This window comes from Amphibalanus amphitrite, unplaced genomic scaffold, assembly GCF_019059575.1.
Source record: "Amphibalanus amphitrite isolate SeventyFive unplaced genomic scaffold, NRLGWU_Aamphi_draft 001240F_arrow, whole genome shotgun sequence".
In the NCBI taxonomy this organism is placed as follows: domain Eukaryota; kingdom Metazoa; phylum Arthropoda; class Thecostraca; order Balanomorpha; family Balanidae; genus Amphibalanus; species Amphibalanus amphitrite.
Genome location: NW_024882733.1, coordinates 55305 through 73700, shown reverse-complemented (window position 1 = coordinate 73700; position 18396 = coordinate 55305). Strand labels below are relative to the sequence as shown.

General features: G+C 47.7%; 2 protein-coding genes across 2 annotated transcripts in view; one reads left to right on the top strand and one right to left on the bottom strand.

Moving 5' to 3' along the window:
* LOC122371412 (sialin-like) overlaps positions 1–18396 on the top strand; it is a 55463-nt gene that overhangs the window by 20432 nt on the left and 16635 nt on the right. The window lies entirely within an intron of this gene.
* On the bottom strand, positions 8754–10711 carry LOC122371411. Its single transcript, XM_043347717.1, has one exon. The coding sequence runs from the start codon at positions 10662–10664 to the stop codon at positions 8976–8978; it is 1689 nt and encodes a 562-aa protein (XP_043203652.1). The 5' UTR covers positions 10665–10711; the 3' UTR covers positions 8754–8975.

Genomic DNA, 18396 nt, shown 5'->3' with positions numbered 1-18396 from the left:
TCGGCCGAACATGACGTCACTCTGACGTCTATTCCGGCCGACCTATGGCAGGTACAAAATTCAAATTTTGACACAAGGTGTCAAATTGATGCAGCCGAAGGTACTGAAAGTTTGGCGTTGATACGTCAAGCGGTTGGTTTGGAAGTTATTGCAGAAAAACGGGAGGGGGGGCTATAAATAGCCCCCCCCCAGTGGGGCGCGGGTTAAAATACGTGGAAGTCAGAGGGTGTTTAATACATTTTCATTAACTTTTGGATAATGAAGTATCTCAGAGCCAGTAATTCTGTATCACACAAATACACAAATACCTTCATTTTGTGCAACCAAAGAAAGATATATACGACAAAAGTAAAATTTAGGTGTGCGATTATAAAACCGGAGACGGATACCGTTTGCACCCTTAATAGTCGCCATTGTTCATGTTCTTTCTTTGAACTGTTCTATCTTGAACAGACTGTACAAAAAGGCTTACAGGCTTAGGAGCATTAGTGAAAACTGAAAATGGACACGCTTGATTGAAGCACCCTAATCTTGGGCGATGATGATTGCTCCTCAATTTGCATTGTTCTGACTCGAAATATCTGTTAGGGTCTCAGTTTGCGCGTGTGCACTAGGGGTACCCATTTTTGGGTCAATTTTTCAAATTTTAGGTGGGGGTGGATTTTCCCATTATTTGGTCTATTCTGATTCCATCTGTGCCAAAAATACCGAAATCAAACCATTTCTAGGGGTCGCGAATTCAAATTGAAAATGCCAATTTTAGCGAAAAATCGGCCAAATTAATACTATTTAATTTTGGAACAAGGTTACCATGCCAACAAGTTGGGGTCAATTTTCCCATTATTTGGTCTATTCTGATTCCATCTGTGCCAAAAATAACGAAGGCAAAAGATTTTTCGGGGTCACGAATTCAAAATGAACATGTCAATTTTAGCAGAAAATCGACCAAATTACCATTATTTTATGTTGGGACAAGGTTACCATGCCAACAGGTCGGGGTCGATTCTATCATTATTTGCTCTGTTCTGGATCTATAGCAGTGACAGAAGTAACGATATTAGATCACTTTTATGGGTCGTAAGCTTGCATTGGAGTTTTAATTTTAGTGGAAAAGTGACTTCATTTGAACGACTATAAATATGCAAAGCCAACGTGTTCCAGTGGTATTAATGGCTGTTAGACACCGTGCAACATTGCTTTAGTTGTAGCCTGTAGGTATATTCGACGTGCAGCGGTAAAAGAGAGCACCAAAAATATCATTTTGGTCAATGAACAGCATATGCTCATTTACACTCACTCTGGCTTAGACCGTCATTAGCACCTACACAAGACCGCAACTCTTAGAACGAATGGCTATGTAGTCAGGGGGCTAAAATCAGCGATCGAGGCTTTCTCATTGGAACCACCTAATTTTCAATGAGTCGTCTCATTCAGCAAAGGAAATGAGCAATCCCCAGGACATGAACATTGACCTATCGATACAATTTGGGTGGAAGGGGCATTAAAAACCGTTACGGTATAACCATATAACTCGCATGCCGTATTTTAACGGAAATATGGCATGAAGTAGATAAAGAAGTTATCAATTGCTTCTGTATATCTATACCGAGATAAAAACAGCACTAAGCTATGCCGGTATGCATGAATGATGACCTTTGCCAATTTGCTAGCCGACCTCCCCGAGTCCCGGAGTTGCAGAGACGGATGAGGGAGGGGCGCAAGCTTTACACCACCGTCGGGTGGCTGCTGTATGAGTTTAGCTTTGCCCCTCCCCCACAAACACCCAAACCCGCACACAGCATGTGCGTTTGAGCATATGCAAAGGGAGCTGGCCAAGAACATCACAGGACAGTAACACCGAAACTCCATCCTCGCCCCATTATGAAAGAAATATGTTTGCAATTTTGCTTATGACGGACAGCACTGGCCTGGCCGAACGCGTGCACGACTGCTCGTGACTCCAATTCTGGGCATGTGTCACTTCTATACCAGCTGATGACTTGAGACGGGTGCAGATAGCATGTCATGGAACCAGTGCCTGGTGACGGCCGCTGCCAGCAGTATCCTTTCAAGATAACGGACCTTACACTGCACACTGCACTCTACATGCTCAGTCCAAACCCTCAGCTGATGTTGAACTGAAGTCGACGAATGCCATCCGTCTCCCTCATCCGTCAACCGTCTCTGCAACTCCGGGACTCGGGGAGGTCGGCTAGCAAATTGGCAAAGGTCATCATTCATGCATACCGGCATAGCTTAGTGCTGTTTTTATCTCGATATAGATATACAGAAGCAAAACGAAGATGAAGATGAAGATGAAGATGTCATTGCCTAAAGCTGGAAATAAGGAAGGTGCCAAAGTCTAGACGGCTCAGCCAACTCCGAGGCAGAACCGTTTACTGACTCCTGGCATTGCCTGGGGGCCGACACAGTGGGTGGGCCATTGACCTTAGGTGGCGGACCTGGTTCTCCTCGTCTTCAGTCTCTGCACGCACACTCCCTCATATGATGCGTCCTGGTACCACCATACGGCCCATGCAGGATGAAAATCTCCTGCTACATTAGTTTCTTCAAACTCAGACGCCAACTAGGTACCTGAGATCACAAGTGATCTGTGCAAGAAGCTGTGAAAGGTCTTCGTCACCTATCAACCATGCACGTATCAGCGCATGGCTAGTCGCCTGTGGTCGAATATGAACTCGTAAATGATCTGCAGCTGTATCGGAAACTATTGCACAAGAACGGTGTGTATCTGTCCCCACTGAAGAAATAGAATAGTACATGATTGGTGGGCATGGAAAGAATCGACGCTTTCAAGTTTGTTTTCGGATTAGAAGTTGATATTTTTGGGTAGAACACCCAGATTTATCCTACCCTGTCTCATAGGTGTATTACATCGTAGCCGTGAGCGATCAGGACGGAGTTTCTTGTGGAAGCATACGGTCAAAATGGTTCGATCGTTTTTTAATTACATGATTTGAAATCCATTCGAAGCCATGATCTGTGAGATGTATCCTGAGCTCATTTGCACAAACTTTAATTGTATGGACACAAAGAGCCTGTCATGAACAGAGACGTGGCAACTGAAAGGTCACATTTTAATTTGACCTCACAGGTCATCAAAGGTCACCATTACAACTCATGACCTTCAAGAGGCAGAAGATTTCAAAAATGATTACACGCTGACCAGAATGATACCAAGAACAGGGGCAAAACATCCCGGGCCGGGATGTTTTGCTCCTGTTGTTGGTCGCCGGGATTCCCGGCGCTTTTCACCAAATGTTACAATATCGACATCGTAATGATCGCTAGTAAAGCATTTAACCGGAACCACGTGATGGAGCACATCGATCTGGATGAGGAAATGAGCGCTCAATGACCCCTCTACCCGACTTTCAAAACAAAAACTTTGCCTTTAGTGCAAAGTGATTTATTATCAGCGTCAAATAGGCATATTTCTAAGTAAATACGCAAATTTCAATCTCAATTCGCGACCCCTAAACCACCTTTGATTTTAATATTTTTGGCATCATTGGAATCACAAGCCGCGAAATAATGGGAAAAACCACCCCCACCCACAAATTTCCGAAATCGGGAAAAATGGGTACCCCTAGTGTGCACGTGTGTGGGTCACTATCCCACGCACAGCCACTCTGGCACCCTTTCTGGCTTTCCCTTGCCCTTGCTTCCACCGGACGTCACATGAGCCGGTCTAACGTAAACTTTGCTCTTGATATTGCCTTGGGCCGGAATAACATAGCCGGCAATAAAGTAAAGTAAAATGGAAGATCTGGCTAATTGCCAGCTAGTAACTTCCCCCTACCCCGACCAGGGCCTCGGCCTGTCGGGAGCTAAATTTAAAAAATCAGAATCCACCACGTCAAACTTCCAGTACCTTATCATGCAACAATGTGACGACGTATCCCGTGAAAACATGAGCAGACTCTGTCGGAAAATTAAAAAAAAGCTTTGGTGACGCCAAGCCACGCCATTTACGCTTCGAAAACTTTAAACTTCAAAGGCGTCTAACGTCTTTAATTTTTAACTAAAAAGGATCTAACAGAGAGAATAAATGCGATTCTAGTGCGACTTTCAAATAGTAATCGGGTTTTGGGAAATTTTGGATTTTGATCATTTTGAGAAACTGATCTTGAAGTTGAAGTAAGTAGTCAAAAGATATAAAAATATGATTTTATCGTAGAGTAAGCTAAAAACAAATCCAAAATATATTTTCGGTGCTGGATCTTCTTCAGTGGAATGACAAACGACAATAATTTGGATTTGTTTTTAGCTTACTTTAGCCTCGCCGGCACAGGCCATTTTGAGTCCTTCGACGGCACAAGGGGGGGGGGCGGGTGGGTGGGGGTATGACCCCCTCGCGTTTGGCCCCTGATGGAGCTAGAGCTTCGCGGAAAGAACGAGCGTGTTGCCCGTTACGAGAGGAAGCCAATGAAATTAGAGGTTTTCCGTGGTGCTGATCACGAATATCGTGTTAGTTTTGATCACAGATAATGTCGTTCAGCGTTTAGACCATGTCTGGTCAGGTCAGGTCAGGTCAACTGGTAGGGATCGTGACTGGTATTCGTAGTACCTGTCATCCGCCTCTGACAGCTTCGTAACATGTAACGAAGGCATCAAAACTACTTCGTAAATGTTCAAATGGTTGCTAAATTTGAATTCTGCTAAAAAAAAAAACTAGCCTAAAAACATGTAAAACTGGAAAAAGTGAGCCGAGGTCACCAAAGGTCAATGACCTGACCTGACCTTCAGATGACCTTGACACCCACCCTAATGGATAGGAGCAACATCAAATCACATGTTTGAACGTTGAAACCACGAAAAGCTTGCAAACGCGCGGCTAATGCGAGCCGACATACGCCGAATCGTGATTCCGGCCAAAAATTGTCTCGGAAAAGAGGTCACTGGTCAAAGGTGATATGGGTCAGGGTCATAAAATTTTCAGGGTAGGTGTAAAATTGATTAACCCGGCCGGGCCCGGGGGGTAATCCCAACCACCGCAGCCCGGGGGGGGGCGTTTTTCGCCCCCCCTGTCTAGCTCCGTAAATAAGGGAGCTACGGAAACAAAAGCGATAACAAACGAAAAGTTCTTGCGAGACGATTCTAAAGCAGCTAAAATTTTTGACCTCAGGTCAATTTTCAAGGTCAGAGGTCAAGGTCAAAGGCAAAAACCAGCACATGTGTAGTGATCTCAAAATAAGCCTTCTAGAGGACGGCAGGCGGCATCAAACCGGCAAAATTGGGTGTCAAACGAAAGAAGAGAATCTGAGGATTCCGAAAATGTGTTCAAAATCAAAGATCAAGGTCAAGATCACGCTCAAAATTGACCTCAAACTTGGCACTTTTTCGCACATCTTGTGTGCTAACTTTCAAGATGTTTTGAAATGTTTTGAGGCTTATCAGTTCCCTATTTGTGGTTCCTCTTACGATACAAGGCTTCTCAAAGGTCAAGGTCACTGAAGAGTATCCCTGCTACCCAGCTAACAATTTGCCGTTGTTACAACGTCGTTTAAACGTTGTCAAATGGTTACCACAACGTTCCGATTTGTCGTTGTGACAACGTAATTTTGTAGACTCCAGACAACGGCGTGACAACGTCATCCGACCATGCATAGACATAGACATAGACATAGACATGTATTTGCGACCCTTCCACATCCATGGTGGCTATTCCGAGACGCGCGTCAATAAAATAGAAACTTGATATACATAAAACACACCTGAGGTAAAATGAACACATTTACAATGCAGCCGGGTACTCATGAAAGGCGATTGTACCACACACACAAACTGTTCAACACCCGCTCTGACATTCGCCGGCAGCACCTAACCAGTGTCACGCAGCAGCCAGTCAGTCACTCGAGTCTTAAATCTGGTGATTCCCACTTCGCGAATGTCTTGCGGAAGTTTATTGTATGCATCAATGCCGCTGAAATATAGTCTGCGAGCACCTGCGTTTGTTTTCACACTCGGCCGCTGCAGCAGACCGCGTATCCTGGTGCTGTGCTGATGGTTACTTTTGACCAGGTGTTCAACGATGCCGACCGGGGCTCCAGTGGTGCGCACCCTATGTATGAGGCACATACGATGATACAGTATCAGCTGTTCGGCATTGAGCCACCCGAGCTGCTTGTACTTCGCCGAGATGTGATCGTACTTGCGTACGCCACATACTACCCGAGCACAGAAGTTCAGCAGTTTTTGAATCCTATGTCTCTGAGCCTGTCCGTAAGTGCCGTAAATAGATATACAGTATCGTATATGAGATATGACCAGACACATCACAAGTAATTCGATGACATCGGGCGGCAGGCAGTGTTTAACATGGGACAAAGCGAGTAACATGCCAGTGCATTTTCTGACGAGCTGATCAATGTGAGAATCGAAAGTCAGATATCTGTCCATAACCAGTCCTAGATTTTTCGCTGTCCGGCACTCGGAGATAACTGACCCGCCGAAATTGAGCCGAACTTCTGGAAAGTTTCGCAGCATAGCTTTTGTTCCAAAAACCATCAACTGTGTTTTGTCAGCGTTCACTTTCATAGAATGCGTCGAGAACCATGTCGATAACGCGTACAGGGTCTGCTCCATCCTACCAATCAGCGAATGAATGTCCTGCTTGCGGCCCGAGACTAAAACCTGTGTATCGTCCGCGTATTGAAAGATGGATGCTCCGTGAGAATGCAGAGCGAGGTCATTTGAAAACACTGAGAACAGCAGTGGGCCGAGCGATGTTCCCTGATAGACTCCTGTGGTAATGGGCAGGGAAGTTGAGAATTTAACATTCCCATCACAATCCCTCGCCTTAACCTGTTGGGTGTGTCCACGCAGGTAGTTCTCAAACCACGTAGTGTCGATGTTGTAAAGTCTGAGTTTCTCTAAAAGTACTCCATGATCGATCACGTCAAAACAGCGCGTGCATTTGAATGTCATCACAACGTTTCGGTAACGTGACCGTGACGTCCCAAAACCGTTCTCACAACGTCCCGCCAACGTTATGAAATGTTTTCTGTAACGTGCCAACAGTGTTTCTGGAACGTTGTCACCACGTTTCCACAACGTGACTACAACGAGTATAGAACGCTTTGGCAACGTCTCTGCGACGTTTCTGAACGTTTTTATCACGTGCGCACCACGTTGCCGCTACTTCGTATTGCCGTCCCTGCGACCCCGAGTAAACGTCCTAAACATTTTCGCAACGTCCTCTCAACGTGTTCGCAACATACTCAGAACGTGTTTCCGGCGCTCTCTTCCTGTTCTCTAGACTTGTAAAAAGGCATGTAAGAAGTGTATATTTCAATACATCACACAGGTCAATTTACAAAAAAAAAAAACGACAGCGGCGGCATCGGTGATGGGGCATGGGGCCCAGGGGCGCCCCCATGGGTGCGTGGGACGGAATTGGGTTCTACCGGCTCTAGCGCTAGCCGCTAGCACGCCAGAACTGGTGGAAGTTCACTTCTTCACTAACCCTCGCTGGGAGGATCACTCGGCGGACCGTCAGGCACCGGCTCATTTGCGGCCTCGATGTCCCTCGGCAGCTGGCAGTGCCTGACCAGACGGTCAGCACGCCCCCCGTTCCGGTCGCAGGTTCCGGACAGCCACTTCGCTACCGCCTTGCCGACAGTAGGCCTGCCACAAGGCGCGCTGATGAGTTGCAGGACGTCTGCGGGAAGACATGAGGGAAAATCAGACATATTCAATTCATGACAAAAATCACAAAAATACCTTCACCACTTCCCGTAACAGTGCGACAGGCTAGATCAAACATGTCAACACCTTAGAGGCTAGAGCTACAATGAACTATAGCCTAGACCGCACGATATTACAAGGCACAATCTTGCAAATGCTACTCGTAAATGGTACTTTGACTTACCAGTCAGAACAACAATCACATCAAGCGCAGACAACTGGCGCTATCTTTCATCTTCCAGCTACCTCAGCCGCGCCCGCCGCTGCGCCGGTCCTCACTGCTTGCTCGGGCCGCGCAGACTGCGGCTCGGCCGGCTGGCTCTGAACGCCGGCCGGTGACACTGACGTCACGGCCCCTCCGGCGAGGTCAGGGCGGCCGCCTCCGCTCGACACTGGCTGCCGGCGTGGCTCGCTGGCAGCCGCGGATAACAGCCGCGTTTACATAGGGATAGTTGCAAGCCTCTAGCTCCGCCTGTGATGTTGCAAAACATGCCAATGACGCTTTGCAATTTACACAATGATCTCATCTAAATATACGAAAAGTACTAGGGGAGAGTGGGGCAAAGCGGCCACCTTAACGTTTCTTTTGATGCCGATGCTTAATTTTTGAACTTAGGAAGGTTCTTTCTATACCAATACGATCCCTATTCAATTGCCTTTCATTTCAACCACATTTCATATCTGAAGGCGTACACATATATAAGTTATTGGAAAAACGTTGGACCTATGCATTTTGGCCGCTTTGCCCCAACCCCGGGGCAAAGCGGCCACCGGTGACTACTTCTCTCGGATATGATAAATCTAATACTTGCCTCATGTTTCACTAGCATTATGTTACGGTATTGAGGTTTAAACGAGAATGTAAATTTATATAGCCATTTGTCAACTGTAAACAAAGATGATTGATTGGAAATCGATTGATTGGAATGAAGTAAACATTGATGGAAAAATATGAAATCTGCATACTGACAATATTGATAATTCAACGGACAATTAAACAATACTGAACTAACAACGCTGGACAATGGCTAAGACAAAACCCATGACGGTACAGCTATAGCGTGTATTATTCAATTGCTCAGCGTGGAAACAACGCATGGTTAGAAATCACACAGGCAATTGATAAACGCGTTAGTGTCGTCTTCTTCAACGTTATTGCAGGCGTCACGTCCCCAACGCTCGCACTACTTGGACTTGGATTGCGAGAAAGGCGAGTCGCAATACAGACAAACTAAATCGGCTCATCTTCGCTGTGTCGTCCGTGCTCATTTCGCACTTTTTCGAGCCTTTCTCTTCTTTTTAGGCTCCTCTCCGTCAGTCGTTCTCTTCTGTGATGTAGAACACCCAGCCAAGGATTCACTGTTCGGCCTCGGTGCCTTTCTGACAGTGTTCTTCTTGTCCCCTGCTGACTGTCGCGTCTTTGTTCTGTTTCTGATGTCTTCTTCTAGCTCATTTTTGTACGGAGAATCGGTTAGCACACATGTTTTCCCCTTCTTTCGACCTTTTTTTCTTATATTTGAATTTTGGTCCACCTGCGGCAATGGAATTATGGCTGCTGGTGGCGAGTACAGTGACTTTGGCTCCTCCACAGGTTCCGTCACAGGTTCTTCCGTCTGTTCTACTGGTTCGACTGCTTCTTGTTCCAGAGCTGCTTCGATTCCGACAGGTCGAACCTGCGACGCCTCCACAGCTTCACCCGTGTCTGAAGCCTGATCTTGATTGCAGCCCGCTGTGGTATTCTGTTCTGCGTGATCCGGGACTTGAGGTGCTGGCCGTTCTGTGGTCTGTGCTGCCATGAAGTCGTCATCTCCGAACACATGTCGACTTGTCGGGTAGATTCCTGTGACAGCGAACCCCTTGACGGCTGACGTCATCGTCGCTGCCCGTGTGTAGGCAGCTCCGATCAGCTCCCCCATCTCGTACAGGGTTATGACCTTTCCAGGATTGTTCCTCAGCCATGTCCTCTGTTGTTCTCCGAAGTACGTGCTCAGCGGCAGCATCAGAGTACGATCTAGCGGCTGCAGGCGGTGTGATGTGTGGGGAGGAATGGTGAGCATCACAACCCCTGCCTCCCGACAGAGCTCGATGGCTTCAATGCTCTTCGTGTGGCTAGTATGGCCGTCTAGAATGAGAAGAACAGGATCATCTTTGGATGGATGGGTGCATGCGATGAAGTGTTTGAGCCACTCGATGAAAAGATCCATCTGCATCCATCCAGAAGGGTGATAGAGAGCCAGGTATCCAGGAGGCAGACCTTTCTCAAGCTGCTGCCTCGATCGCCTCCGCGGGAATATTACGGCTGGGGGGACGTAGTGCCCAGCAGCGCTGAAGCACATGACGCCTGTCACCAGTGTCCCCCTCTCCGCTGAAGTCAGCTGGCCCACCTGCTTTTTTCCTTTCTGAGCCACGACCTTCCCTTGTTTGGTTGATACAGTGCAGAATGCCGTCTCGTCAACATTGTAAATTTTCGTGGGACCAAGCTTGTGCTTGTCTAAAACGGACTCTAAGTTATCAAAGAAGGCCCCAACTGTCACTCGGTTGAAACCAGCTGCCCTGGCGGCGCTCGTCGCTTCCGGGGTTCGCAAAGTGATCTGAGGGTTCCTCTCAAAAAAGCCCTGCGCCCAGGCTTGTCCGGCCAATTTTGACTGTTTGCAAAACGGGTGGTCTATATTGTTTCTTTCTGCAAACTCGAACGCAAGCTTCTGTAAATCCCTCAGCGAGAGGCCGAACATCATTGACTCGAGGTGTAGTAAGTGGTCCATGAGATCTTTTTCCTGCTCAGCGGTAAAAACAGATTTGAAACGGCCTAAGCCTTTCTTTGCTGCTTGGTCGACATCTCCGTTGGCAGCGACCTTCAGCCGTCGCCGAAGTGTCGTGCGAGGAACATTGAACATTTTTGTTGCCGAGCTAACCGTCAATTCCTTTTTCTTTACAGCTTCGATGGCCTTTCTCATGGAAACTTCATTCCACGCTTGCTGGGCGGTCTTCCGTTGATACTTTCTCACCATCTTGGATCTGCAAGGAAAATGAATTGTGAAAACAGTGAATAAGTAGGTAATATGGGAATGACAGGTTATATGTGTTCAAAAATCACGTCAAAATTACTTAAAAACAAATGCAAGCAATTTTTAATCGCATCAGAATTGCGAAATTCAGAACTGCTCATGTCTTTATCATTTCATCCAAATCAATCAGAGCAAGTAGCACGCGATACTCAAATAGGTAGTTCTTTCCAACTTGGCAATACAATGTCAGTGAGCTATCGCATTACTTCAGCTCGAAATAAACTTTTAAATTCGAAAACACTACGGTTTTCTTCATTTTTATGTGCAGTATTGTCTTACATATCATCTTTCCATTTCATTGACTTTGGCGCCTAAGTCGTGTTGCATAGCATTTGATTTGGCTGGCCTCTCTGAGTTCATTGGTGGCTTTCCCAACTCAATAACTCGATTTGATTTATAGTTATTGCCGAGAAGCTCCAATAACCGTAATGACATACCTATAATTATGACGTCGCTAAGGTCAGCAATGCAAAAGTTGAGTATCGAGCCTTGCAATGAGTGTATGAAATCACGATTTCCTGTTGTTGATTCATCGATCATTTGGCGCGAAAATAGCAGTTTCAATATTTCCCAATTGATTTATATCATGCTGAGCTGACTGACGGCGTCGCAGAGCTGCGACACTTAATGAATTTGCACAGGTTCATTTATGACGTCATATGTCGCTGACCTAACTTGACCTTAAAATGCGGTTGATGCCTCACAAGATTTGGCTTGAATCCAAAAGTTAGGTGTCAGCTTTCAGCTCTATCGCCAGCCTGGCGGATCCAGGCTTGCGTTTTGGGGGGGGCCAACTCATGCAGGAGCCAAACCTAGGGTACCCCCAAATCCTGTTTTCTCATCGGATTTAGGCCACTTATTTTTCGTCACAGCCCTGACACTATGAATATTTTTTTTACTAAAAATAAAAAATATATAAATGGTAGCCCACCCGACCCATGCCTTTATATTACTTTGTAAACACTTACCATTGCTTTTGTTGACCAGTTAACCCGCTTCGAGTCAGTGCTTGGGTCCCTTTGCGGGCCGGGAGGTGGTAAAACACCCCCTGTCTAACTCGGCTCCTGGGCCACGCACTGATTGAACTATGTTTCATTATCGTTTGGGGGAGGGGGCAAACGGGCCACTTTAGGCCTCTGGGAAGGGGGCATGACCCTCAATGCCCCCTCCCTGGATCCGCCAGTGTAAGAGACCATTGGAGCTGCAGTTGGGTACCTCAGACGTCAGGGTACGCCCTCAGATGTATAGGACTCGAGTGGAGACCTCTTATGCTCTAGTGGACTGAAAGGACCCAAAGGAGCCCGTCTAGGGCTCCCGGAGATAGACGTGGGCCCTCAGGAGCCCGCCAGAGCCCCCAATGAGGGATAAGTGAGGGATACCAAGTGCCTGCAATTGCATATTGCATAAGCCATAACGTATCAGTGGCAGATCCAAGGGGGGCCACATGAGTCATGACCCCCTTGGTGCCCGGGGGCACCACAGGCCTGTCAGGGGCACCATCGACCTAGCAGGGGCACCGGGCACCACCAGCCCGCCAGGGGCACCACAGGCCTAGCAAGGGCACCACGGGCCTGTGAGGGGCCCCACAGGCTTGTCAGGGGCACCCCAGGTCTGTCAGGGACACCAGAGACCTGCCAGGGGCACCACCGGCCTCGCAGGGGCACCATGGGTCTGTCAGGGGCACCAGAGGCCTAGCAGGGGTACCATAGGCCTTACAGGGGCACCACCGGCCTTGCAGGGGCACCTTGGGCCTGTCAGGGGCACCATAGTCCTGTCAGGGCCCAGGGGCACCAGCGGCCTAGCAGGGGTATCACAGGCCTGCCAGGGGCACCACCGGTCTAGCAGGGACACCACCAGCCTCGCAGGGGCACCATGGGCCTGTCAGAGGCCCCATCGGCCTCGCAGGGGCACCACCGGCCTCGCAGGCATCACGGCATCACGCAGGGGCACCTTGGGCCTGTCGGGGGCATCACGGGTCTGTTGGGGGCACTTTAGGCTTGTCAGGGGCACCACAGTCCTGTCAGGTCCCAGGGGCATCAGCAGCCTAGCAGGGGCACCCTAGGCCCGCCAGAGGCACCACAGGCCTGCCAGGGTCCAGGGGCACCACGGGCCTGCTGTCAGGGGCACCTCAGGCTCCCGTGCCCCCCCCCCCCCTGGATCCGCCAGTGATGCCACACCACGCGAAACACCGCCAACTACCAGCTGCCGCGCCATAAACACGTGCCAACCAGTCTTTTTTTGAAGGTGGCGACTCCGCTCGCGCGACTTTTGACTGACCCTCACTGCTACCATATTGCCTCCATATTATGCTGTGGAAAGCTTTTCTTCACCAAGTGGCTAAAAACCTCCATCAAGGTGTATTTTCTTAGCAATTTTTCTGACGTTTTGGGGGGGGCCAAACAGGCCACTTTAGGCCTTTGGGGGGGGCCATGGCCCTAAATGCCCCCCCCCCTGGATCCGCCAGTGCGCCAGCGCCGCCTGAACAATCGCAAATATAACATCCAAGGGGGAGGGGCGGCACCCGCCCCTCCCCCTTCTCAGGCGGCAAGGGTTAACATTAAGTCCACGCATAAAAGGGAACCCCTGCAAGCGGAGTAAAGTTAACATACAAAGTGTCTTTCTGTCATGCGGGTGGCCACTTTGCCCCGGCCACTTTGCCCCGCGCGCACCTTCCGAGAAAACAATATTGCAGCTCGGTTGTCAATTGGACGAACCACATTATGATTGGCAGGAAAGATGCACGATATTCACAGAACACATGAATGAAAACGTTTCAATAAATTTCCAAATAGTTATGGAATAAATGAACACTCAAAAAGTGGAAAAATAATTACTAACCTGAGGAAAAACTCTTCTTCGTGTGTCACGCGAAAATGGCGACGGACCGGAAACTGCAGTGTGGCTCATTCGAACGGCCGCGAAGGGAACTATAATTCACACCCGTCAACTAGAGATGACGCCACCTGTCAAGGGCTGACGGATGGGGTGGCCGCTTTGCCCCGGGTGGCCGCTTTGCCCCACTCTCCCCTACATTAAAATTATCGCAGAAGAAGTGAGCAACAGCCCCGACAAAAATGCTATGTAACCGGGCATATTGTTTGGGTGGCAGGGAGCCGGATTTGTGCCGGACTTGGCGGTCCGAAACCATACTAACTCCGGGGCGGTGTTTCACGGGACGCTGCTACCACGCTGCTATCAAATTGCGCGAGCTGACGTCACACTTGTGGTAGTGTTGGGGCAATGGGCCTGTTGATGTTTCCATGGAAACCCAATTTGACACGTGTAAAAGCAGCGTGCTGCTATCACCGGTGAAACAGGGCCCGGAGCGCTACGGCAAAGACTGGCTAACCGGAGTCACCATCAAATTAATAACACCGTGTTGGCGACCACCAGCTGACAACGTGAACAGTCCTAGTGTTAAAACATGTCAAATATAACGATGAAAACTGAAAATGCGCATTGGAAGTCAAAGGAAATGCATTATATGGCCATATATGTCACCATGCATTAGCAAAATATAATGTTGCAAGTGCGCGGTTGCTGCAACGTACCAATAAAACGTTGTCACAACGTTTCACCACAACTTTAGGACCAAACCATGGCTTCACAACGTTCAGAACGTTGCTAGAACGTAATTAAAACGTAATTTCGCAACTTACCGAAACACGACGTTGTGACAACGTTGTACTAACGTTTCCTGTTAGCTGGGTAGAGGCTATTTCACTAATTCAAGTTAGTAATAATACATAAGACAATTTTGCCATCCGAAAGCTCTAAATGAAGGCTTAGAGAAAAATAGATGCCAGATTCGTGATCAGCGGGTACAAATCCATCATAAACGACCTTTCATGTGTCAAGGTCAACCAGAGGTCATTCGAGGTCACATGAGGTCAACATAAAACTTGACCTTTTCCGAACAAAATATATATCATTCGACGCGGCTTGACAAGGCGAATGCGATGGTACCACTGCCGTAGCTCTAGGACCATTTTTGTCCAAGGTATTTGCGAAAAACTAAAACCACATTTCGGGGTCGTTGACCTGACCTCTGACCTTAGGTCATCAAAACTATTTTTTTCTCTAGGTCAAACGCTACACAACCGTGCTCGTAATTTGTCTTTATCTCTAAAACTCTATTTTTAGCAGCTATTTGAAGTTTGCGTCTGTGTGTGTGGGGGGGGGGGGGGAGGAGACAACGAAACTTCAATGTCACCTTGGGGGAGCCCTAATACCCCTCTAAAGAAATTATTTGCAGTTTTGTGCTTATTTCACCTTGCTGAACCATTCCCTGCTCTTAACCCGCGCCCCGTAGGGCTATCGGCGGACCCTACCACCCGTAGGGGGGGGGCGTTCCCCCCCTAACATCTCGGAAATTTACCGGCCGATTTTCAAAATTAAAACGGCGTTCGATAGCCCCACCAGGGCTATCGAACTACCTTGTGACCAAATTTCATTGACCTAGGTCAAACCGATGACGTCACAGGTTAGGTCAAATGTCGGATTTTCACCGTTCACAGGCATTTCAAGAAATGTGTTGTGAAATCGAGTAAATTGGTAAGTTATTGAAAACCATCGATGGTACATTGTTCGTCAAACACATACTTCGCTATCTGAGGTCACTGATACCAGGTCAGGTCCCAGAGGTCAGGTCACTGGGGGTCACAATATGAAAGTGTCGTGTGATACATGTTTTATGGTTCATTTTACATGACAAATGCGATTATGTGGGTCAGGCAGCCTTTGGGGCCAGCTTAGGTCACGTTTTGGTGAAGGTCAGGTCAAGTTCAGGTAAAATTAGGTCAAATTTCAAAGTTGATATTTTGCATAAAATGGGTATTGATTCGATGCAGCTCGTCACGGGGAGCCTAATGGTGGTCTTTGTTTTGCTCTACGTGGTCTAGAATAGGCGAATGCGATGGTACCACTGCCGTAGCTCTAGGACCATTTTTGTCCAAGGTATTTGCGAAAAACTAAAACCACATTTCGGGGTCGTTGACCTGACCTCTGACCTTAGGTCATCAAAACTATTTTTTTTCTCTAGGTCAATTGCTACACAACCGTGCTCGTAATTTGTCTTTATCTCTAAAACTCTATTTTTTAGCAGCTATTTGAAGTTTGCGTCTGTGACGCCGAAGTTTGCCTTGCAGGGGTCTAGAAAAATGGACCTTGTGACGTCATCAAGGGGCTAGGTCCAAACTTTTTACTTCAAAAGATATTTTTAGCAGCTATTTGAAGTTTGCGTCTGTGACGCCGAAGTTTGCCTTGCAGGGGTCTAGAAAAATGGACCTTGTGACGTCATCAAGGGGCTAGGTCCAAACTTTTACTTCAAAAGATGTCAAATTGATCGCAGAAAAGGTACTGAAAGTTTCGCTTTCCTATCCCTAAGCGTTTGGGAGCTATCGCAAATATTCGCCAGGAGGGGGGGGGGGCGAAAAACGCCCCCCCCCCGGGCCCGCGAGGGTTAATGCGAGGGTACTAGACGTTTCGTCGCGATCGGCCGCTTTTTACGCGAGTTATTCGTGAAAAAACTTTAGGGGTTGTTACATCAACCCCCCTGTGCCGGCGAGAGTTAGTTATGAGCAAAAGATTACTCTTCCATCTGATTTCCATTATAATCATAATTATGCTAGAAAAACGTTTCACACCATTCAATCTTTATCGTTGAGCCTCAGAAAATATGAAAGAGGTACGTACCGGGTGATCATTAATGAATGATACAAAAACGAACTCAGTTCACGGATAAGCGGGTGCATATATTGATGCAAATTGCACATAAAACGATTCAGCACATCTGGACATTTAATATTATGAGCACAAAGCTGCTGTCTTGTGCATAGGTGCATCACAGGAAGTGCTCGAAAAGACCGCCCTTTTGTGCCACGCTGCACGCCTCCGCGTGTGGCGGACAATTTTCCGGAGCCTTTCTGGACTCATACTTCTGACAGTGTTCTCAACAACCTCCTTTAACTGCTCGATCGTCCCTGGCTTAGCTTTGTAGACCTTACTGGAGATGCTAGACCAGATGCTGAAATCGAGGCAAGAGAGGTCAGGGCTATATGGAGGCCAAGAGTGCTCACTATTGCGGCTGATTACCCGGTCTCCGAACTTCGCGTGGAGGAAGTCCATCACCGGCTTTGTGACATGCGGACTGCGGAGGTGCTCTATCCTGTTGGAACCAGTACTGACACGCCGTTGGACGGTGTCTAATAGCTGGCCATACCTTCCCGCACGTGAGCACCAGGGTTCAAAGAACGCTTCGACCCTGTCGACTTTCTCGTTGGCTACGGGCCCTCTCCCGGTGGGGTCTGAGGCCTCAAAGAGTTTGTCTGCTTAAATCGCTCAATAAGCCTTATGAATGCCAACCGTGAAGGCACCTTTCTGGGACAGGAAGAGTAAAACTCCTTTCTAAAAGCCCTTCGGGTGCTCAGAACTGACTAAAGCCCCTCATATTTCAGAACGATCCCTTTCGCCTGATCCTGCAAAAACGGACCTGTCGATCTGAAGTGCCGAATTGGACTCAACGGCAAATTGCTCATGGGGAACGACTATTGGCACCAAACTGTGAAATGTCATTTCAGGGCAAAATGTCCAAGCACTGACCTTAAAGTAACGCACGTGCGGACTAAAAAAAAGCACTAATGTGCGCACGTGCGTTGTTTGTTTTTGTATCATTCATTAATGATCACCCGGTACTTTCGCCTAAATAACAATTTTTAGAACAATCTGTCGAAAAAATGTAGGCTTTTTTATTTATATTTAAGTGACGTCATCATGGGCGTAGGAACCTCACGAAAAGTGTGTACTGTGTGTGTGTGGGGGGGGGGGGGGGAGGAGACAACGAAACTTCAATGTCACCTTGGGGGAGCCCTAATACCCCTCTAAAGAAATTATTTGCAGTTTTGTGCTTATTTCACCTTGCTGAACCATTCCCTGCTCTTAACCCGCGCCCCGTAGGGCTATCGGCGGACCCTACCACCCGTAGGGGGGGGGCGTTTCCCCCCTAACATCTCGGAAATTTACCGGCCGATTTTCAAAATTAAAACGGCGTTCGATAGCCCCACCAGGGCTATCGAACTACCTTGTGACCAAATTTCATTGACCTAGGTCAAACCGATGACGTCACAGGTTAGGTCAAATGTCGGATTTTCACCGTTCACAGGCATTTCAAGAAAGCGTATTTGGAAATTCCGACCTCGACGAGCGTCTGTGGTAGAAAACCACCATTTTGGTAGGGGAAACTACTGCTGTCTGCTACCGTTTGCACTGCATGTCTCGCTGTAGTTGCGACCGATTGCGACATCTATGCAAGTCAGCAAGGGTACGTACCTTAGCGATATACGTACTTTATAATTTACGTACTTTTTCGATGCGTATTTTCGTCTTTGACGCACTTTTGTCCAGTACTTTGTACTGTACGTACCTACCTCTACGATACGCCTAGTCCTTGACGTACGTACCTACTTATTCCATACGTACTTTATACTCGACGTACTTTTGCGATACGTACTTTTGCCCTTGAGTGACGTACTCTTGTCCATACGTACTTTATGCTGTACGCACTTTTACGATATGTGCTTTTGTTTGTCCTTGACGTACTTTTGTCCATGCGTACTTAATAATG

Bases quoted from the DNA above. Each gene is read 5' to 3' on its own strand.
- LOC122371411 (XM_043347717.1), bottom strand. From the start codon at position 10,664: ATGAGAAAGGCCATCGAAGCTGTAAAGAAAAAGGAATTGACGGTTAGC.